Genomic DNA, 23,560 nt, shown 5'->3' on the forward strand with positions numbered 1-23,560 from the left:
TTTTTATAAAAAAAACAAACGTCAATATTTGTAGCTTAGACCTGACCCTCCGTGCAGTGCTCTCTGTGGCATGTACATTTATATCATACATATCTCTCTGGTACATGAAACAGCAAGTTCGTAGAAAACGACACAAGGAACCGATCACTCTTAGATACCTATTGATGATTGTCTTTGTGTTATTTATTTACTCTACCGCACATTTGAAAAAGTTACCAATAGCTGACGTCCTCCTATGTCTTCCTTTTTGTCCCTTGTTTCAAGTTCCGCCACTCAAACCAGTATTGTATGAAAAACATGGCGTATTTGTGCACCTGTTGTTGTGAGTGCTATATTCTAGAGCTTGTTGTATGAGTAACGGTAAGCTTTTATGAAGCGAATGATGGCATAAAAATAGTGCCAGACCAATTACAACCTCCACACGCGCACTAAAATCTGTTTTACGTTTCTTTTACTTGTCTCAATCACCCGTTGACGCCATCGAAATCTGTTTTTATACGCTGTTCATTTCTTTATTGCATACAGTGAATGTCAGTACTCAGCACTTCCGTTTTCGGTCCATAGAAAAATAACAAATTAAAATGACTGTAAGTACGACACCAGATACACGGATGCTCCACGGGACAAAACATGTGTGCGCGCGTGTCACCACTTTGTGCCAAATACGCGCTCTCCAGGTTTCACAGTGCAGTTCACGTCCTTGGTAACCTAGTTTTGTTTACCCGGATGCGGACACTGGTTCGGGTATAAAGACCCGACAGTTTTCGCTTCGTAAACCACCTTTCGCTGCACAAGCCAAATTTGTATCGAATTCCTGAACCTTCCGCGGCAAAAAAAGGAGTCCAAGATGAGTCTGTCCTACGCCTTCGCTTGTGTGCTAGTTTTCGCTGCGATGACGTCAGTTGTCACAGCTTCAACTTCCAGTAAGTATATATAGTTTCATTATTACAATAATTGACGATGTATGGTGCCTCTTTTCGAATAATTATTGTTTTTTACGTAGACAAAACCCCTATACGTTTATGAGAGACGCCACAGGGGAGGGCTCCTGTAACTTAAAAGATGTGGACTGCTTTAACGTGCTCATATATCTAAGTAAACGGGCCTCACACATTTCCGACTCGCTCGACATCTGGCCGCCGTCTCGGTTCGGGCTCGATCGCGGGATTTTCGGGAGAACAGACGAGCTCCATAGCCACTGAACCATCATGGCGGGGTATCTCTTTGACAAGCCTGTTCAGTCATTACTGAGCTTGCCACTAATCCCCATTAATTGTGGGAGCTAGCTTTCTCGAGCAGCTTTAAGTGGGAGAGGAGATATGATAAGAGTGATCATTCCTTAAGTAGTGGTATCTTCTGACTTGGAATGTTTTAACGCTCATGTTGACGAGGTCACAACGGAAAGTTCATGTACTCTTCACAAGTGGCGCTGCAGTATATTAACTAAGACTGTACCATCAACTAGTTAGTTTCTCGACCCGTGGTTTTAAACGATGACACCTTCCCAATGCCCGATTTCAGCGGACTGAGTACTTCTGGGCTTCCAAAAATGTCCCAGGTGTTTGTAAGGTGACAGAAAGAGTCTTAATGTTCGTTGAGCTTGGAAGAGCGAACGCTGTGATTGTATACGCCTCAGAACCAATGCGAAGCAATAATCCGTTTTAATAGCAAATGCCCTAAAAAAGACACGATCAATTAGATAACGAAGCCGTAAAGAATTGTAAGGAAAATACAACTCATGTTCAAGTGGACTGTGTATACGTATCATAAAACAACAACAACAACAACAACAACAACAACAAAAAAGATGAAAGTTGATTCGTTGAAGGTGTTATTGGGACCCACGTCCACTGCGGCTGTGGCTCAGTGGTTGTGGTTCTTTGGTTCGATTTCTGCTATGTGGAGGCGAAATGCACTGTACGTGCGCTTATCTTCTCTTCAACAATTAAGTCTTACCGTTCCTTTAACCACTATTTTCTCGGTTATATCTGTGTGTATTCAAAATTATGTAGTTAAAAACCCCTTAAGATCTGCGTCTCATTCTGTACACTTTGTAACTGGACGTCTAAATGATAGCAAGATTAGGCGTGTTACTGTTGAACAGCGCCAATAATGAACCTGGCGGCAAATGAAGCTCATTTTTTCAGACTGCAAAACCTTCCTACTTCAATACTTTCCTGTATTCCTCAATTTAAACGCAAGAGAACAGAGCCAAGAGATAAAGTTCCCGGCGTTAATAGAGAATTAAAACCCTTTTAAGGCTGACATTTCATGAGAGGCTTGGCCGTTTTGTCCCAATGTGGGAGCAGCCCACTGAGCTCCAAGAGGCGCTTTCAAGGATGCCAGTAACGTGTTTCATTCAGTTATTTATTTCATAGCTCGTACGCATACTTCATTTCATGCTGTACAGAATAGCAAGCCAGGGCGCACTAGACGACATATCTGCCTCTCTCTAATGAACAGTGCGTCTCTTTAAGAGTCACCACCCCTGAATTTTTACTAAGGGCCACAACTGTCTTGGCAGTGAAGCCTCCAGTACTTTGGTCGGCAAGCTTATTTCGCGTTACTAAGCCGAAGTTTCAAAAAAGGTAAGGCCATTGGTGGTCAATCACTTCAAATCCCAATTTCAATACTAGGTGTAAGTATTCTGTCTTCGATGTTATTTAAATGATTCGATCATTTAATTAAGTGCTACATCACAAATTTGCGTCACGTTCTTGCACGCGAATCGATAAAATCTGAGTGCTGGCGAACCACCTGAGGAGGATCATGTAAACAACATGACCTACGTTTCCCAAGCGACAGATTATCGAAACGACGGTTACCTGTGCTTGCGTAGAAGACCGACAACTCAAAGTTAGTTTAATACTTAACTTACAACTCTCATGTGTTGCTTCAAAACCTACTTTGTCGAAGAAATAATAGATAACAACCAGTTTACAGTACAACATCAAAAGCGAATCCGTACGGACTTTTTCACGGAAAAGAAAGACTCTACTATAGACCAAAAAAAAAATCGTCCTGGTGCGGGGTCGAAAACGCCAAAAATGCATTTGAAAGGCACTCGCTCTGCCAGTTGAACTAAGCAGGACACTTGCAGTTGGCATCCCGAAGAGTGATTGATCAATGACTCGAAGCACATGAACAGAAAATACATTCCAAATTAGTTTTGTGACATACCACTAGACGGCAGGAGAGCTGTTGAAGGGATAAATGCCAAACGGCCCTCATGTAGCTCGGTGCCACGAAAAAATTTGTACCAATATCTCAAACAGAAAACCCGACATAATTTTCATAAGGAATCAGCGTAGATTTTTTTTTATTTCGAAGATTTGCCCGATGGCATACTCAATTAAACATATCAAGCGAGTAAGGCCCTATACAGTCGGGATAGTTGGTTTGTAAGCATTTTAAAGGCTTATTAAGACATCCTGCCTTTCACTTATCTTCATCCGCGTTCAATAGTGCAGTGAATAAACCTTTAAAATAACTATGGAGGCCTGTTTCAACATTATACATTAACATCAATCTATGTGTCTGCCCGTAGAGCCATAAATTATAGTTAAGTGGTCTTGTTGTATGAAGGGACATTGTTTTTACGCAGCGCTGTCATACCTGGTTTACGGCTTCGTGCTACGAACGCGCATGATTATCAGTTATGTCTTTCGTAACATTGCTGCCACCCATCGGGATGCCGTAGAACTCATTTGCATGCTTATATATTTTAAAGATAAGGACCATTGTGCTATTGAAAGCAAGTGAATTATCTCTTTCTGTCCTTCTGTTCCAGTGTCTTGCATGAACGTCACTCTCAACAATATCCTCAACATCGGCACCGTAAGTCCCATGTGTGGTTCCTCCGATTTTCATTGCGACTCCGTTATACATCCATACAAATACTGCGTCACTTCCGGCAAAAAGCGGTCATGCTTTGCCATTTCTGTACAGCGTTCAGCCATTTCCCAATCTATACAGAGATGCATACCGAGCATGTACGTATTTGTGTGCAGTATTGACACACAAAATCTCTACCAACACAAATTGGCAGCCCAATGACGAGTCCTTTTTTAGGAAGAACGGTGTGCTGACTTGAGGCTCTCAGCATGATCTGGCAGTTTCTAGGTTTCAAGGGGCGGGGTCACACGGTCACCCGAAAATTCGCAGTCTCCATTGAAAAGCGAACACACCAATAAGGCGTCCGATGAGCCCAAATATGCGTGAAAATTGGATTATAAAAAAATTTTTGATCACAAAATAAGCCCCGGAAGTAAGTCGCTATAAACGGCGGCAACGGCCGTTTTGCCATTGCATCTGTGACGTCCTATCCTGCATAGAGCACAAAAGTCGTCTTCTACCAGAGGTTCAGCCGCTGTGAATAGTTTAATGTAAGTGCCAACTTGAACAAAGCTGAAATAGCTCGGTAACACTCTCAGCTGATCGCGGAAGAAAATCGCTCACCGTAATACTGACGTCTGCACATCAAGCAGCTTGTGACGTCATGGCTCGCGATTGCGCCAGTGTTGCCTGACTCTCAGACCACTCCAGTGTTGATGTTCAACCATAAATTAACTGTTCGACCAAATGGAAGAAATTTCGCACTCTTGTTTGTGAACGCTTTAAACCATACATACAACACAAGTTATCAAAGAAAATCAGGTGTCATGGCCTTTTTATTTCGGCCGATCGAGCCTATTTTTTTTCTAGAACGAAATGGCATAGTTCTCCTAAATCAGCGAAGCACTTGCGACAATGCCAATGTACAATACACCATGATATTACCTATATAAAAAACCAAGCGAAAATGTCATGCGACGTCATGCTGATTGATTGATATGTGGGGTTTAACGTCCCAAAACCACCACATGATTATGAGAGACGCCATAGTGGAGGGCTCCGCAAATTTCGACCACCTGGGGTTCTTTAACGTGCACCCAAATCTGAGCACACGGGTCTACGACATTTCCGCCTCCATCGGAAATGCAGCCGCCACAGCCGGGATTTGAACCCGCGACCTGCGGGTCAGCAGCCGAGTACTTTAGCCACTAGACCGTGGGGCGACGTCATGCTGTGATGCAATAATGACGTCGGAATGACGTCCTGAGTTGTAGCAATCTGTGACACGTTACACTGAAGTCATGTGAATTTTGGTGCACCGACATCCATTCACTGGAGTTTAGCAGGACTTTTAGCACACTTCTATGGTCTAACCCTTTTTTTTATCATTTGTGTTGACGCCGACGCCACCTTGCGATGTATCATTAGGTCTCACCGAATATCAAAAATGTTCTTGATTTACGAGACGTGCAAGCCTCTCGCATTAATTAAATTCCCTACTTTACTGTCGCTCAAACAAATGCCCAGAAAATTTTGCGTGTTTTTTGTTTTTTCGTCGTTTTTTTCACAATCGACCTAAGCCTATAATAATGTCATACCTCCTCTCTTGCAGTGCCTGGGCGGCAACCTGAACTACTGCAGTAATGGAACATCAGTAAGTTTTCATTTTCCTCGTTATCTATTGCTATATCTTCCGCATACAATATCTGGACTCTTCTATGGCCTCGAATCAATCGATGCGGACAGAAGTGCTTTCTTTATTTCACGGTTAATTCAAAAACCGAGAACGTAAAAAAAAGTACGCGCTGCTCACATTACGCCCTATCTGCTTGGACGCCTGCGATCAATCAGGGGCAACACGCAGGACTACGTCTAGTAAACCGCCATTTGGCTCTCCGATGGTGCGTAAATTTGTGATAACGTGGAAAGCGCATGCCCCAGTAAAAATACGTATTATCTCGAGAAGAGCCACTTTTCTTATAAATTAAAAATTATGATAAATGCTTAAGCTGTTTATACTGAAACCATACGACCAATTTGAGCTAAAATTTTTAGTGCTGGGAAAGTGAAGTTTTTTTTTTCGTCTCTCAAGTAGAACTTTTACTGAGAGCAGTCCGAAATTTTTAGAGCTGCAGAACTGCCAATTTATAAAACCCATGACGCTCTTTCAAGCAGGATATATCCTGCCGGTCACATTTATTATCTATAGTGGTCGTGTCTTTGTAAAGCTAACGACTTGCTCCTTTTCCTAACGATATATTTTTCCCTCTTTTATGCAGACAAGCGGCTTGGTGACAGGACTCACCAAAGTGCTCAACGTAAGTTTTGTCTTGAAAGCGATTCTTGCCATTTCTTCAATTTCTTCAGTGACCTATACGATCGCGGACACATAAGGAACGGTAGCGTATTCAGCTGTTCAGGTCGAAAAGAAGTCGAAAACATCGAGATTCAGAAATAATAAAAAAAATTGCTCCTCCAAATTCAAAACGACCGCCAGTGCGCCGAGAGTTGTCACGGCAAGCTTGCGTAAGAAGTTAACACGAAAGATGAGTGAGCGAGAACGTACTAATAAGCTTGTTATGACGTCACTGATCTTGACGTCTTCCGCTGGACGGAGCTTCAGTAACCGACAGGCGGAATGGAAGTATAGCTTATCATGAAGACCGATCAAACTATCAGGTTTCCGAAACTTATCTTGTTGCGCAGACGGTCAGAAGAGAATGAAGCAATTTTGTTGACGTCATTTCTCTATAACCTCCTGACGTAGCCTCCGAGATGAGCCGGCGCGCTATAGTTGGTCGTACCGACCAGTCTCCTTAGACCCGATATCGTTTTGAATCTGCGTTTGACGTCGGCCGTATGCGCTAATCGGACTCGCTTCTTTCCGTCAAAGCATTGGAAAGTTAACGATATCATATAGTGCTCTGGTGTACATCTACATCATATTTATTTTAGGAAACGCTTCACAAAAAATTGTCCCACTTTCGTCCCAAGAACCTGTGGTGGAAACGAATGAGAATACTATACGAATACGGCTAGCAGCCATTTCTATTAAGGCTGGTTCACAACGGCGACTATCGCCGGTAGCGCGACTAAGGTAGCGCGACTAAGTCGTTTTGCGACTGGTCGCAAACGGTCGCATCGGTCGCAAAGCGACTGCTTTGGCCAGTCGTTTGCTGCCCGATTTTCCGGTCGCGCGATTGGAGCCACAAAACATGAAACCAATCAGCGAAGCTCAACAGTGACGTCAGCATTTATTTACGCCCATACTCATTGTTATATTTTGTTTGTGTTTTCATTGCGCTGGCCAGCAGTCACCAGATAGAAACGAGGGCGTTCCCACGAATTACTCGGCTTGGAAGTGGCGGCGCGCGCAGCTCGAGCAAATTTGTCGAATGTTCATGGCGGCATTCGCAAAAAGCTAAATACTATTAAAAGACAGATAAAATGAATTATGCTCTATATACCTCCTATTCAGAAACGCTCCTTGACTTGAACTTGACTTGCCACCGCCTTCAATGCAGCGTGTTCGAGACACGTTTGTGCTGCATCGGAGGTATAGTGGCAAGTCAAATCAAGGAGCATTTCTGAGTATGTTATTCTTGGAAATACTCCTTCCTAGTCGCGTGGGCGCAGGTCCGGAAGCAGGCGGGTTTCGTGGTCAGCCACCTCTCGCGGGTGAACGGACGGTCGTGCCCATCACCACTTTTTGTTGTTGTTTAAAGGCTTCCGTGCTGTCAGTGCTGACACCATGGCATATAGCGCATCAGCACCGTTTCTCTTGTTCCGTCGAGTCCAACTCCCTGACGTCGCTTGGAACGGTGCGCGAGAGCGGTCGATGAAAACAACAAATGCGGCGCGCTCAATCGGCTCCGCTAATTCGGCTAACGGAGATGACCTGATCAGCTGATGGCCGCAGAGTTCTCGCTGATAAGGCGATCCGGACTTCACTCTCCCGGTTCGCGACTTCCAGTCACTCGCATGCAGCCTGTGCCGGTGTAAACGTCAGTCGCTTTTTGGCGGCCACTCGCAAATGGTCGCGTGACCGGTGCTGGTAGTCGGTGTGAACCAACCCTCAGGATCCGATACAGCCTAACTAGAAAACACTGGCATAAGGAATTGCGGATGTTCCAGAAAGCGATATAATTTTTTTGTGTGGTCCTCTGTCGCTATTTTGCGAAATAAGAGGTGAGAGGGCAATACGTACGTGGGTATGAGCCGTGTACAGTCTCAACCGAGATTAGCTCGCGTAACCGCGCCCTTTGAGTAAAGTTCGCAGGTGCAGCCCAAGCGACGCAACTCCCCATTACGGTCTTCGTGTTGTCTGGAGTACATGTCGCGTTGACATTGTTTTTCGTCGTGTGGCGAAATCGCATCCTCGAGGTCACATAGAAACGAACACTCGTTTACAACTGCTCGGCCAGGTGGCGCTACTTAGAAGAAAACCGTTTGCTATTTCAACGACAGCCAATTTTAGATAGTAATAGTGACAGTTAAATGGCATTTCACGCTCTCTCGAGCGACGGCCATCTCGTTTTATCTCTGCTCAACTCGAGTCCGTCTTCAGCTTTTCCAACATTTCACTCGCCCGTATGGAACATACGACACGCGGAACAATGTTATCTATACTGGGACTTTATACGAAACAGGAAGACGACGACGGAGGGTCGCCTTAATTGCTAGCGCCATGAGGTGTCACACGCCCGCAAGTAGTTAACGCGAGCGTTAATTACACGGTGGAATGGACAAATCAGTGAGCGTGTTTACTTCCCGTCACTTTCTAGTCCGTTGTCTGCTTTGTGCGAGAACCAACGCTGGAAGTTGTCATGATGGGGACATAGAAATTTTCGGCAAAAATGTCTTTTTTTCTTTCCTAGTGTGCCCTACAAGGTATCTACACTTACGGATCACCACAAGGCACTGTCAGCGCCCTCGGACCTCTCCTGTCCCTCATTGCCAGCCGCCTTTCGATCCCCGGTGAGTTCATTGTGACATCGATTAGGTTTTCCCTAGACTGCTCATTTTAACAATGCAAATCGGACTCCCGGCTATGGTAGTTCTATTGCCAATATATAGACAGTGTACTATAAAAAAATGGTGGCTCTCGAACTACGGCCTTCATGTTATCTGGCGTACATGTTGGGTTCACATTGTTTTTCGTCGCGTGGCGAAATTACATCCGAGAGGCCTCATAGAAACGAGCACTCGTTTACAACTGCTCGGCGAAATGGCGCTACTTAGAAGAAAACTATTTGCTATTTCAATGACAATCAATTTTCAATAGTAATACTCACAGTTCATTTGCCATTATATTAGTTAAACTTATGCTCCGGTATCATACCTGTATCCGGGATGCAGTATAGAAACTCCTCCCAGAACAGTCTATTTAGTCCCAGTTATATTTCCTCAGAACATGACCTTCTCAATGTTTGGAAAACCGGAAGTAGTACTTGACCATAAGTGCTCGGAAGAGAAACGAGAGTGCCACTTGTAGCTCAAGCCAACAAAAATCCGTCAATGTATTTTCAGCGTAGCACCTGTCCTGCACTCCAACCACGCGATAATATACTGTTACATATGTGACGAGTTGGTAGCACCTCCTAGCCTGTTGGTGATATAAAATAAAGAGCAGTAAGGTCGAGGCGGGCCCTCGGTAGTTCACCGCCAGCAAGAACAGCATCGTGCTTCGTGTATCGCCACCTATGCGCCGAGAAAAGAAATGAGATTTTGTGTGGCTCAACTTGATTTCTTTTTTTTTGTTGTTCGTTCCCGAATCCTTCAGGTGTCAATCTTCCCGCCACAAGCAACACCACTAACTTCTTCACTATGAATGACACCTGTCAAGGTCCAATAACCATCCAGCTGCCAGGTCTTCAAAACGCCACCAGTGTAAGTAGTATCAAAAATATTTTGCGCATGTCTCGCCAGTTAATCTAGACTGAACAATCGATGGTGACGGCCCTTTCAGTCCTGGAATTTTTATTCTGGTCAGAGAACGTTTTTGCATGTTTTTCTAATACCAAACTCTCGAAACACCATACTAAACTCTCGAGACACCAATGGTGCAAGCATTTGAAGGCTTATACACACGGAATCATATTAGGTCTAAAAGGACTCAGTTGTTTTGAAATGCTAAAAATGGCTGTTTTAGTGAGACAACTCTCTGCAGTACACAGAAACTAAGCAAACGTTTTTATTATCTGTGTGAAAATCCTCGAAACATCAAGATAATGGCGCCTTCCAATGTGTGTAACCACAGTATTAACTCTTCTCGCGTTGGTCTGTTTTATCAAAGGCCATCGCCATTGATATATTGCTCTTGATAAGACATATTCTTGCAATTTCCTCATGTGCCACTCCACGAGTCTCACACAGCACCCGCCGACTACACATTTGTCGTACGAACTGGTTTCAACGTTCATGAGCGTGAATCACAAGCTGTTCGCAGGCTCTGCCACCAGGGGTCTGGAAATCGTGAAATCTTCGTCACGTGTACCAGACGACTTAAATGCACATACGACGAGTCTTTAGAGTCCCTGTCACGTTGGTCTTTCATTACAAGGAGACCCACGTGGTCTCCGAGTAGCGAGACCATGACTTAAAGGCACATACGACGAGTCTTTAGTGCTCCTGTCACGTTGGTCTTTCCCTACGAGGAGACCCACGTGGTTTCCGAGTAGCGAGACCATGACTTAAAGGCACATACGACGAGTCTTTAGTGCTCCTGTCACGTTGGTCTTTCACTAAGAGGAAACCCACGTGGTTTCCGAGTAGCGAGACCATGGCTTAAAGGCACATACGACGAGTCTTTAGTGTCCCTGTCACATTGGTCTTTCACTACGAGAAGACCCACGTGGTTTCCGAGTAGCGAGACCATGCAAAAGTGACGTTGGGCCTGTTGGTACTGCATAACGGAAGGGAAATAACAGCGCTAAGAGACGAGGACAATGAAACACGACAGCACATCGTTGGTCATTCTTTCTTGTCCTCATCTCCTAAGCGCTGTATTAATTTTTTTCCTTTCGTTAGTGAGACCATCACACACCGCATCCGTATATACAATGTGCGGATGCATGAGGCGTGCGATAGCTCCGTGAAATGCAACTGATTGCTATGCAGATCGACTTGTCTGGATAAATAAATTAGTTGCTACCGGGGGTAAAAGGTAAGCAGGTTGAATTCGCTCCGGCCTTTCGCGGCACCCTAGAATATCCTTCACGCAACCCCTATAGGTTCTGGGGAAACAAATTTAAGAACCCACGGTGTAGAGTATAGTGACGACGCAATTTTTGAACATAAAAACAATAACTTGGACCCCGAGACACGAGAGTGTTACTGGTAACCCCTTTGCAGATGAGGCGGCTCGAGGTCTTACTAATTACCGAGCTGCCGATGGCAACAACGTGGAGGACCCTACACACCCTTCGCTCCGAGTTGCAAATTGAGCCTGCAATATTACAGAGATTGGCGGAGACTTTACCCCGCACCACACAAAAACCTTTCGGCCATGGACTCTGCGACGTTACGCCGACTCCGAACGAACACATATGTAAACATTCACAGATCACACACGTCGGCGTGCTTCCACGCCCCAGGACACACAAAGACATCTGTCTGTGGTGTGAAAGCGCACCGACGCTCCACCACATCACGGGATCGCACGGCACGCATCGAAGAGCAGGAAGAGAATAACAGAAGAAAGAGGTGGGAGGCAACGCTGTCCAGCTGACCAGCTGGACAGCATTGAGCGCACTCGAGTCATTGTCGAGGCCGCGCAGATGGCACGCAACAGGTGCCTTGTATTACCAAGCCCTCCGTGGCTCTGTCCGAGACGGAACTGAGGTACCTCGAAGGTATCGGTGCGCGCAAGTAGTTATATTATCTTTACTTTTCTGTTTCGTTTTCTTATAAATTTTTCTTGGCCGTTTTTCTGTGCTTTTGTTTTTGTCGTTGTTTTCCTCTTACTCATGTTCTACTCTTTGTGCCATATGGTTTTTATCACATGGTTACTGTCTGCTCTATATATTGTCGTGCTCTGCGAAATAAACTCAGTTGGAAGTTAGCGCTCGTGTCTTTCGTGTCCTTCTTGTCTCTGCGTCGTCGTTTTGTTATCGCGCTATAACTATCGTCATGCCATACCGACTAGCCCAAGCTGCCACACTTCTATGGACAGGGCCAGCGCAGAATAACAACTAACTTATTGAGGCGACAACTTTTTTCTCACACATGCGCAACAGTCATACTTAGCCATGCATCATAAAATAATTTGGCCATAACTGACAAAAGCCTATGAATGACTGCTGCCCGTGCACTTAGCTCTTGCGCGGAAGAGGTGCCGCCCTAATAAGTCAACTGTTAATCTTCCTCAGCCCTATACACTTTTTGTTTTCGGCATCCTGTTCCTAGGCGTGACTGCTTTTAACCGTTTCCGAGACGACACCTTTTGAAGCACTACCTTCTGTTTCTTGCATAACTGTGCAGCAACAACGATTGTTTTATTCTAAACGACTAATCTTGGCTTCCTATTTCTTCCACCCAGTGCCTTGGAACTGACGCAAATGTGTGTACAGCCGGGTCTACAACCACAGTGAGTTTCGCCTGTTATAGAACAGCGAATTCTGAGAGCGACTGCTTCATTTAAGGCGTTGTTCCCTGATGATATATCCGTATACAGACATCAAAGCTGTTAAAGCAGGCTGTAAAAACTTTGGTCTGATCAAAATGGTGTGACCTCTCATTCAATCATTCTTCATTAGTTACACTGATAATTGACAGCTATTTTAAGTAAACATTGCTGCGATATTATAGGAATAATATAGCCACCAACTAAAACCAAAAGAACCAAATATTTTGTTCGAGTTGTATTAAAAAAAAACACGATGGCGTGTGTCATTTTTTCGTGCCTTCTCTTTGTTGCAGACCAGCCAAGTTACGCAGCTGGTGCAAACCTTGACTGTAAGTAGCACTTCTCTGCAAGTACAGTGTACCTTCGAAAAATGAAAACAAAATATGCTAAATGTGGCTCCATATCGCTCCTAATATGAATCCGTTTCTGTCCTCCTTGGGGAAAGCCATTTTCAATGCATTAAAAATTGGGCACTAAAGCGATGGTGAAATGTATAACTCCTCACCTACAATCGCATCTTTACTAAAGCTTCCCTACTTTTTTAAGGTAGAAATATTAAAAATATATTCGATGCATTTCCAGGCCCCCCAATACCTGTTTTAGATTTCTTGACACCACTACCTAAAGTACAAACCAAAGTCCAAGGCTGTCAGTATACCCTCACCTTTTTACGACTGTGTGTTGCAGTGTCTCCTGCGCCAGATCCCTATGGACCAGTTCCGGCAGGTCATCATGGGCAGCGGCTGCCAGCTGCTGACGATTTTGAGCTCGCTCGCAGGCAACGCTTCATTGGGCGTCGGCCTGCAGACAGCCCTGATGTCACTCAGCACTGGTCTCCGTCTCATCGTGCCAACCTGTGAGTACGCTCTCTGGTTCAGCGGTGAACGGGTGCTGCCACGTTTAAACACGTGATCTAATGACCATCTCCTTTCCACTTCATCGCCGTCGCCGATGATCGGCCGGTTTTCTGCCTCCACTTCCGGTTTGAAGGCCAGCAAAGCGGGCGCAGCGTATAGTCCGCGCCACCCGTTTCTCTTTTTTTTTTCTCCCTTGGGCACTGCGCCGTGTCGCCTTGTGGCTGACAGAAATTAGGCACCTTTTTCCTTCTTCAAGAATCAGTACAACAGCCGTTGTCACCGTAGGCTGCAGGGCAACGTTCGCCACACGCCACATCGTGGCCGCGCCGCTGAGGAAAATGTCGTGGCGCTTCGGTGCAGTGGCGCCATCCTGTTTTGCATTGACAAACTAGTTGCGGAAGAAGTTCTATAAGGTACTCCATTAATGAAGGATTTCTAGTTGTCGCCAAATCCCTGGACTGAACAGATCGGCGGGACAAAGCGAAATCAGGACGTGGAACGCAGGAATGCTCTGCGTGCGATTATACCAAACGTTCTTCATGTTCACGGCACGTAAGCCAACGGCGGAATCTATCAATGCTTCAACCCTGTGCGCTTTCACTGCAATCGCGGTCACCGCAGAACCACTGATAAGCGGGGCTAACCAAGGTTGCTCTTGGAATGACGGAAGGAACGTATGCCTGGCGGGCTGTCCTGTTTCCCTCCGAATCCGCGAGATGGAGGTGCTGAGAAGTAAGGGCAATCAGGTGCGAAGAGACTTCCCGCTGAAATGTGCGAACCCGCTTAATATCGAGCAAATTGAATACAAATCCGCCGCCACGGACCAAAAAAAAAATGGTTCTTGCTCCAGATTAACATTATGTAAAGCCACATTATAGTGCTACTTAGCGGTGTAAAGTTTACGCGAATGCAGTGAATCGATGCAGAAAGCGCTTACAGACCCTTCTTGCAGTCACCGCGCCGCCCTACGGAAAGGCAGCTTTATTTTGAATATTTCTATCTATCCCGACATGAAAATACACCATATATCTCACCGAATGAAAACATATATACTGACATGTGAATTGAAAATAACATAAAATTCTGTAGTATGGAGACCACTCTGCGAAATAGTACGTATATTGGAAGGCTGACTATGAGGCTTGACGGTATACGTTTGAGGCGTTTCTCCCGATTCCACGCTGTTATCCCCGGTTCTTTTATCGGAAGCCTCAGTCTAAAAATGTAAATATTTAACATTCTATTGGGTTAATAATGTTAATGACTGCAAAATCTCGATAATAGGCAGTACATCAATCTACCAAACATATTTGAATTCATTGTAATTCACATCTATGATAGATAGATAGACAGATAGATAGATAGATAATTAGATAGATAGATATATATATATATAATCAGATAGATAGATAATTAGATAGATAGATGATTAGATAATTACATAGATACTTAGATATTTAGATAGATAGTCAGATAATTAGATAATTAGATAAATAAATAATTAGACAGATCGATAGATAATTAGATAGATAGACCATTAGATAGATAGATAGATAGATAGAAAAATAGATAGATAAATAGATAGATAGATAGATACAGTGACAGATAGATAGATAGATAGATAGATAGATAGATAGATAGATAGATAGATAGATATGCCTTCGTTCTGGATGCGTTATTGTTAAGTTTACAATAAGACAATTTCGAAGGGACTCGAACAAGGACAATTATTCGCTCCAAATCTAATGAATGGTTTCTTTTTCACCTACTAGGTCCCGCCAGTGGCTGAAAAGGGGATGTTGCCCTGTCACCTACATAGCAGCAGCGAGGAATATTCCATCAAATTACGCCTACTTACAACTGCGCTATCAAGGATGGGGCATTCTGAATAAACGAAACGCTCAAAATTACATTGAACCACGTTGTGCATGTCTCCTGAATAGTGGATTACTACTTAGATGGGACCAAAGCACTCCACGCGACACAGCATGTTGCATTCAGTAACAATTGACAAGGAAAGTGAGCTGAGCCCTCGGCGTGTTACTATAGGTTGTACAGTGGGGTCACCATACTTGTTTCAATAGATGAAGAAGCCGCAGTTTGAAAGACACGAATTGCGTAATTTTGAGGTTCTCAGTTGAGTGCATTGCTCCCGCACATCTGACACTCTGTTCACATAACGTGGTTTCGCACTAGCCCTGGGATCTGTCTATCTGCGACCACAGCAACAATGTCATGCGAAGTAACTTACTTGATCGTGTGACATCATGATCACGTCATTATTACGCCATGAATTTCTCCAACCGAAAACGACATTGTCACGTTTAATGGTGACGCACTGCATGACGTTGTTAGTGACGTAGCCCGAGCCACTGCAATCGCATACCATGTTAAGCTTTATTTAGGTGTCATGCAACTAAACTCTACTGCCTTCTACTTTAAAGAAGTATGGACACAAAGTTTTGCAAAATTGTACGCGTACGGACATACTTTTAAAATAATTTTACTATAGTTGCGGCTAATAAATGTAGTGTGCAAATAACTCCTAAAGGTATTGTAGGTGATTGCGACTGCATTTAGTATGTCTTTAGTACCACTTCCTGAAAAAGGTCGTAGTTTCGCCCGAAGGGCGTAACAATCGACGTTACAGTAACAAGTTGTGATGTTACACGGTGAGCGGTGTGAATATAAAACCTTGAGCCTACAATAAGCCGTTCGCGAGAAGGGCTATCGGCATCGCTATCAATTCACGGCATGGCTCGAGGACGACTTCGTATACGCCTGCAGAGGCTTTTCAGATCGAAAAAACTGCTCAGAAAATAACCACGCGCATTTGGGATCGACAGCTCCAGCGACGAACATTACGAAGGGCGACTTTCGTGTTGCGCCGTAAAAGTCGAGAAATAAAATCACAGCATATTCTTGAGTGAATGATTATTGGTGGGGCGAAGCGTTCGTCAGTCCGTCCATGTGTCCGTCCGTCCGTGTGTCCGTCGGTGCATCCATCCGTTCATGCGTCCCTCCATGCGTCCGTCTATGCGTCCGCTCTTCCGTCTGTCCATCCATCCATCCGTCCGTGCGCCTGTTCGTGTGGCCGTCCGTCCGTACGTGCGTCCAACTTTGTCTGTCTGTGCATCCATCAGTCCGTCCGTCTATCTGTATGTCCGTCCATCTAGTGAACACTCCAAGTACAGCCATCTCACATCTTTTCATCATGTATTCGTCATATACAAGTGCCGCCATCCAGCGGACATTCTAAGGAGCGCACTTTCGGGTATGTGCCACTGGTGGCTACATCCACCATCAGAGAGACAGAGCTCCGCACCCTAAGAAGCTTCACCCCTAAAACCGGATGTCAGTTCCTTCGAGTTTGGAGTAAAGCCAATGTCGTAAAGGGAAAACTCGGTGGGTATGCACCGCTGAAAGCGGGTAGTTGTCAAACTGCTTGGCAAACTTGGCATAATGAAGCACTGCATAGTATACCTTAGCCCACTGGTGGGAGGGGAATGTGAGGATGAGGAGAAAGGAAAAGAAGAGGAGAGTAGAGCATGGCTTAACTTTTTACAGACTAGTTTAGCAACGGTATGAAAATGCTGTACCGCCTTGGTGGCAAAACGACTTTTCCACGTCGCTGTACACTGTCACACGCAAGCCTCGCAGAATCAGCACAGGGAACACCTACCCGGACATCCTTTACACATCCGGTGCCACAATACCAAATTTAACCCCAACCTAACCAGGCAAGACTATGGCCATCTGAAGGTATCATCGCCTGTGAGCTCAGAACCCGCGAAAGGCACCCATGGTGCCAATCGCATGGAGTATAATTCACATAGAATCATTCTCCGGACTCATCACAGTCATAGGTCAATCATTAACCTACAGATGACAACAGGACATGTAAGAAGATCCCACTCGACTCCCAAGGACCACATGAATATGTCAAGCTTTACTGTAAGCTTGCGTTAAAATAATCTTGCTATGTTTTCAAAAACTTACTTTCTAGTTATTGTTTCTCATTGAAACTTATACTTACAATAGTACTTTTAGTTATAATCTTGATTACATCATAAAAATAAAAGCGATTTTCTTATTCTGGGCTAACTTCCTGCTATATATGTACGAAAAAAATACGGCGGTTTTCGTTGCGTTTTTATGGTCATAGATGGCGGCACTTGTCAACGCATCTCGAGTGTCGTCGAGGCTATATGAAAAAAAAAAAAAGATTAGAAGACATACAAGTTGTGATACAAACACTGAACGCTGTAGATACAAGCATGCTCGTGCTGACACCACAAGCTTGATCCATCCGATTGATATCTTTTCAGTGAAAATTAGTTTTCAGCCATCTTTACGGCCAGACGTAGACTACTAACGCTAAGATAGCTGCACTCGTCTGAAAAAAGTCACAGTTTTGCCGCAAAGGCGAAACAATAATCGTGATACCAATAAATTGGAAGTTCACACGCAAAATTTAAAGCAGGTCGAAACGTGCCCCGCGTTTTTCACGCACAAATTACGTACAAAACGTACTCACAGGCACGCGAATAAGCGTCTCAGTTGTTGCTTCGCTGTCTACGAAAAGTGAGTGCTTTTCGCAAACGGACTATTGCAGTAACATTTGTGCGCCAGGTAACTACAGCAGAATCGTTCCAGGTAAAGGCCGAGGCCAGCCAAGGCGTACGATCCTCTTCTCCTCCCCACCGCGAGATAAAGGCGCGGGAGGGAGCGTCGCTCCCTTCCTCTAAGCGGGGCAACTTACGCGTGGGAGATTAGAGCACGCGCCGCCGCGCGATGTGGCGACGCGCGCTCACGGCGCCATCTTGCTGGTAATGCTGAAAACACAATTTCCTCCGATGTGCCCATCAGCAGCGGTAAGCGGTAAATATGAATAGCTTGCCGTTTCACCGGTGAACGAAGTGCTCCTCCGTAGCTTAGTGGCTAACGCCTCACACTCACGATTCATAGGGCCCAAGTTCAATTCCGCGCACGAGAGTCTTTTTGAGGATTTTCTCTACGTGCATTTTCATGTGTATGGATACGTATACATATACAGTGAGTGATGGCGGCGTCAACGACGATGGCGGCGTCAACGACGACGCCGGAGGCAAAATCCAGCCGAGAGCGTCCATATAATTGCTATGGCAATAAAATGGCAGTGAGAGAGAGGAGAACTGATGTTAGGCAACGCCGACTAAATTTCAAGGCCGAAAAGCTGCCGCAGTGACGTCAGAGGGTGGGGGCCCAGTTACGCCGCGAACGCGGAGAAAAGCCTGTGTTGCATTCACGTTTTAGGAGAACCAACGCTCCCGCTCTCGCAGCTGCTGCGGCTAGATTGGGCCGAATAAAAGATGTGGAAAAAAAAGTCTTACTGAGCATGCTCAGTTGGGCAACCGGGCCCCCAACCTCTGACGTCACTGCGGCAGCCTTGCGGCCTTGAAATTTAGTCGGCGTTCAGCAGAAACACGCGCAGTGTCAATTTTTATGAAAGGGAACACGGGAGCACGTGACCTACGCGCTCCGGCGCCTGCTGGCAGCGCGCTCGCGTGAGAGTGAGAGCAACCACACTCTCTTTTCGCGTCATCTTGCGGCAAACAAAACAACCATTCGTTGCTCATATAAAACAATCAGCAAGATTGCGACCCCCTTCCCCTTCAAGGGGAGTACGCGAGAGCTGGTAATCATTTGAAGGGGCAGGGGTTGCAATCTTGCCTTTCTATATCAGCAATGAATGGTTGTTTTGCTCGCCGCGAGATGACGTGATAGAAGAGTGTGGTTGCTCTCGCTCCCGCTTGAATGCGCTGCCAGCAGCCGCCTGAGCGCGAAGGCAATGCACGCGTCACAATGTTCCCTTTCATAAAAATTGACACTGTACAGATAGACTATATGCATGTCGAGAATGAGAAGTAATGGCGAGAGAAGTATATGTGATGGACTTCGAGGGCTGTGATTTGGCGCATACACATGAGCAGACGTGTAGACTAAGCATTAACTGGAGATATCACACAGCCTGCCGTTTCTCTCCTTGAATGACGACAATTTCCGTGAACGCACATTGACTATACTACAGCGATTATGGGCTTGTTCATGACATTCTTGCGCGGGGTTCACCATACACTGTGTGCGCGTTCGTGTTAACTACTTGAGCGTCAAAAAGCTTTAATTACTGACGTTAGTCATTGAAATGAAGATGTACCTCTAGGATATAAGCTGATGAGAACAGAAAAAACAACAACATTGAAATCCCTTTTCTTTAGGATCAATGTGCGTCCTCATCGAACGGTGCTAAAGCCGTCAAACACAAACAGACATGTCGCAAGTTCTCATTTATCAATGTACAGTGAAGATTGAACTAAGCTCCTGCAAAGACACGCTACACTTTGGTGTTATTGCGGTTCCTATAACGGAGGGATCAACTATGTTTGTTAAGGTGAAAGACTTACCCCAGTATTCAAGACTCGACTTTCTTCTTTCACTTGACATAGCTGAGCATTGCGTTACTCAACAATCACACCAGATTATTGTTGATAGCGGTGACTCGCCATGCCTAGAGACAGCACTCCTTAATATATATATATATATATATATATATATATATATATATATATATATATATATATATATATATATATATATATATATATATATATATATATATATATATATATATATATAAGCCAGCGGTTTTTTTCAACCATCAGAAGACAGGTTCGGCAAGCGCCTGTATATTTTTGTCGCTGTTCACGAGCGACATAGACTGCTGCATGACGAACTTCTACTATGTGGATACCACGTCGCCCGCGAGGTAAGCGTCTTCCGTGATCACCAACCAGGGTTGTCGAAACAAAAACGCCATCCTAACGCGGTGGTAGAGTCGATCTCGATAGAAGGAACAAAGAACGGCTTCGCGTCCATCTTCCGGGTGGCAAATGCGATCACTTCGGGAACATTCAAGTCCAACGGTTCTTCGTCGTAAAGCCAGTCCGTAAGGCGAACATCGTCCAGAGCTGCTTGCAGTGTCATGGCTGGATTTCTCAGAAGAAAACTCTTATTGCTGCAGCCTTGAAACATTCTGACAACGTTGTGGAGAAGAGGGTCCGTGTTCGTGGCATGGTCCAAAACTATTTCGTAGATGAACTCCATTGTTTTCTTTTCGGCAATCTGCACAACAAGATCGTCCACAGAAACTTTCTTCCTGTTTGATGGATACGGGTGAGTGCGAACCCAGCCACTGCATGCGAACCTGTAAAATTTTGTGCAAGGTTTCAAAGTCAGGTTAGTGAAGGTGTGCAGTCGCCCACCTTCCTCCATGCAATCTGCTGTGGTACAACGCATGGCAGACTGCATGGAGAAAGAGAGAGAGAATATATATATATATATATATATATATATATATATATATATATATATATATATATATATATATATATATATATATATATATATATATATATATATATATATATATATATATATATTAGGTTGTTATCGACATCACCTGCGTCTTAATTGTTCTGATTCTAATAACTTGCTCGTTGTATAAATGTTACGTCCGTACAATACGTCCGTACAGTTGTTGCGAATTAAGGACGTTAATTAATTCATCTTGTCTGTATTGGGATGATTATATATCACGTGTAAACCCTCTTTCAACTAGCCCCGCCACGGTGGTCTAGTGGCTAAGGTACTCGGCTGCTAACCCGCAAGTCGCAGGATCAAATCCCGGCTGTGGCGGCTGCACTTCCGATGGAGGCGGATATATTGTACGCCCGTGTACTCAGATTTGGGTGCACGTTAAAGAACCCCAGGAGGTCAAAATTTCCGGAGCACTCCACTACGGCGTCTCTCATAATCAAATGGTGGTTTTGGGACGTTAAACCCCACAAATCAATCAATCAATCTTTCAACTAGACGTTATCCCCACCTTCCTATTCACACCCATGTTCTTGAATGGAGGTATTTCCCCCAAGGGTTGTTGAAAGCTGGAACAATTTACGCGGTTCTGTTCATAGATTGGCTCAGTCAAATTTCATATAAGCACTGCTGTGAAAATACTAACATTGTGGTTGTGGTCTTTTACGTTATCGTTGAGAACTATTTGTTTTTTATAACAAGAAATATTCTGCATTTCTGCAATAAAGCTGCAAAGGGCTGCAGTGTATGAAAGATCTTGATTAGTCCAGGGGTAAGAGCAGGTTATTGTGGTTCTGTGTGGGGCGTCTTGCGCGTTTGTGTTACTTTTAGTTCAGGTATATGTACCGATCGACTTCGCCCAAACGCCCAAATGATCGTCTTGTGATCCGCATCCCTCGGCAGGAGAACGACACTGGGCAGGGGAGGCACGTTCTCCAAGTGCCACCATTGGCTACACCTCTGCCCCACAATAAATAGGTAGATTTAAATACAGTGACACAGACATACATATACTAAAATAAATTTCAACCAATAATTACGACTATCATCCTCTCTTCAATTTTGCCTCCCGAATTCCTTCGCTCGCGGCCGCATAGCTCCGACTTTCTTACAGCACGTTATCACCGCCCGAGGACGAGGCGACGCTGACGGTGACGTCCATGATGAGGTCGGCGCCATTGCAGAGGCGCTCGGCCATGCTCATGTCCAACACCAGGCCGTCTCCGCTCCGGTCGATGTCGGCCTGCGAGTGCAGGTTCCGGGTCCTGGCTGACCACGAGAGCCGGTGTTCGGCTCCGCACAGTTCGAACCGGTACAGGAAGTGTCGCGCCTCCTCGCTCGACCCGACGAGCAGTACGGCGCCGAAGAAGTGGTTCCTCGAGGCCCTGTTGCTCCTCTTCCAGAGCATCACGACGAAGTCTCGGCCTAGGCACGTCTGCAGCGCCACCCAGCAGAAAGCCTCTACGCGCCGAAAGTTCGTCGCCGTCACGACCCCGTTATCGCCTGTACGTTAATTTGCGTGGAAAACGAGCACTTAGTTAAAGGGCGTGTCTACACAAAGTACGTGCGTGTTTTACGTGCTTGTATAGTTATAAAGTGATGACAATATATAAATACCAGCTTAATCTGCATGCCCGGCCGTTTAGAAGATCCAATTTTAGTCCTATCGACTTCAAATGGGACTCGCTTTTTTGTTTAGGCTTCTTTTGGCTAGGCTAGGTGTAATCTAGCTGGTTTTATTAGGTGGTAGATTGCTTAGTACACCGGTTAATCGGTTGAGTTATGGTCGGTTGGTTGATCAATAGTCACAAGTAAGCCCGCCACCTTTCCGAGAGAAGGCTTACGTACTGGTGGCGCTTAAACAAGTCTGTTGACCATTGAATGGTCTGTCTGGCAGTTTGACCAGCCGCAGACAAACAGTGAGTCGGCCAACAATTGAGTCGTTTGTTCGTTAGTTTGTCTATCGGTTCGATTGACATTGCGTCCATCCTAAATTGTGTCCGTTGGTTCTCAGCGACTTGGTACGTCTGTTCGTTGCTCTGACGGACATCACCGACCCCGGACACTGCCCAGTCATTGAGTTGGCCGCGACCAGCTTTTCCACTAAGTGCGCATGAACGGTCTATACACTACTCGTTTGTTAGTTGGGCGGTCCTTGCCGCTTTCCTAGCTCAAATCGACGATGGTCACATGACGCCCCTGGCTGCCCAATTGATCATTAGTCCACGGTCGGTTGGTCATTGGACTACTGGCACGCCTTTTCACCTATCAGATAGATTCACGGATCGCCTAATCCTCCGTTGATTAGTTGGTCAGATCGTGTGCAGTTTAGATTCGGTCGGGTTAGGTGGGATTGGGTTGGATAGTTCGTAGGTTTCGTCCGACAACACTGGCCATACACTCAGTTCATTAAGAAACGTTAGATAAAACGCATGGTGCCCAGGGTTAGTTAGTACTGTCAAGCCAACGGACACGCGTATTGAAGGACGGGACTGTATCATGCAATTTCTTTAACGGGTAGGGAAGAATGAATTATGCAAGGCATCGAATCACCTAATCTTCGCCAGCTTCAGCGAGGCTCACTGCATACCTTCCAGAAATATAGTTGTATAATAAAGTGAAGCGTGCAAATATTGACACGAGAGAGTAATCAAGAAGGTATGCATCAAAAAGGTATACACTGTAAAGATATCCATGTCGATGTTAACAGATGGCAGACACGCTAGATTTCCGATGACTCTACGGATGTAAAAGAAAGTCGTCTCCTAGAACGTCTCGTGAAGTAAATTTAGCACGTGTCTGTAAATTCTGGAGTATCTCATTCACGCCA

General features: G+C 45.1%; 1 protein-coding gene across 1 annotated transcript; it reads left to right on the plus strand.

The window, feature by feature from the left end:
* Window positions 1–765: 765 nt before the first annotated feature.
* On the plus strand, window positions 766–15,234 carry LOC119179270 (uncharacterized). The gene is made up of 10 exons (XM_075869001.1): window positions 766–923; window positions 3,791–3,837; window positions 5,447–5,488; window positions 6,114–6,152; window positions 8,712–8,811; window positions 9,617–9,723; window positions 12,374–12,421; window positions 12,754–12,789; window positions 13,148–13,316; window positions 15,090–15,234. Exons 1-10 carry the CDS (start codon window positions 848–850, stop codon window positions 15,104–15,106), a joined length of 681 nt encoding a protein of 226 aa, XP_075725116.1. The 5' UTR covers window positions 766–847; the 3' UTR covers window positions 15,107–15,234.
* The last annotated feature ends 8,326 nt before the right edge of the window (window positions 15,235–23,560 follow it).

The sequence above is a fragment of the Rhipicephalus microplus genome, chromosome 7 (assembly GCF_043290135.1).
Source record: "Rhipicephalus microplus isolate Deutch F79 chromosome 7, USDA_Rmic, whole genome shotgun sequence".
Taxonomy (NCBI): domain Eukaryota; kingdom Metazoa; phylum Arthropoda; class Arachnida; order Ixodida; family Ixodidae; genus Rhipicephalus; species Rhipicephalus microplus.

Excerpts from the sequence above, each read along its gene's own strand:
- LOC119179270 (XM_075869001.1), top strand. The coding sequence starts at position 848 with ATGAGTCTGTCCTACGCCTTCGCTTGTGTGCTAGTTTTCGCTGCGATG. Across the intron at positions 924-3,790 it reads TGTCACAGCTTCAACTTCCA|TGTCTTGCATGAACGTCACT; the intron begins GTAAGTATATAT and ends CTTCTGTTCCAG. Across the intron at positions 9,724-12,373 it reads GTCTTCAAAACGCCACCAGT|TGCCTTGGAACTGACGCAAA; the intron begins GTAAGTAGTATC and ends TCTTCCACCCAG.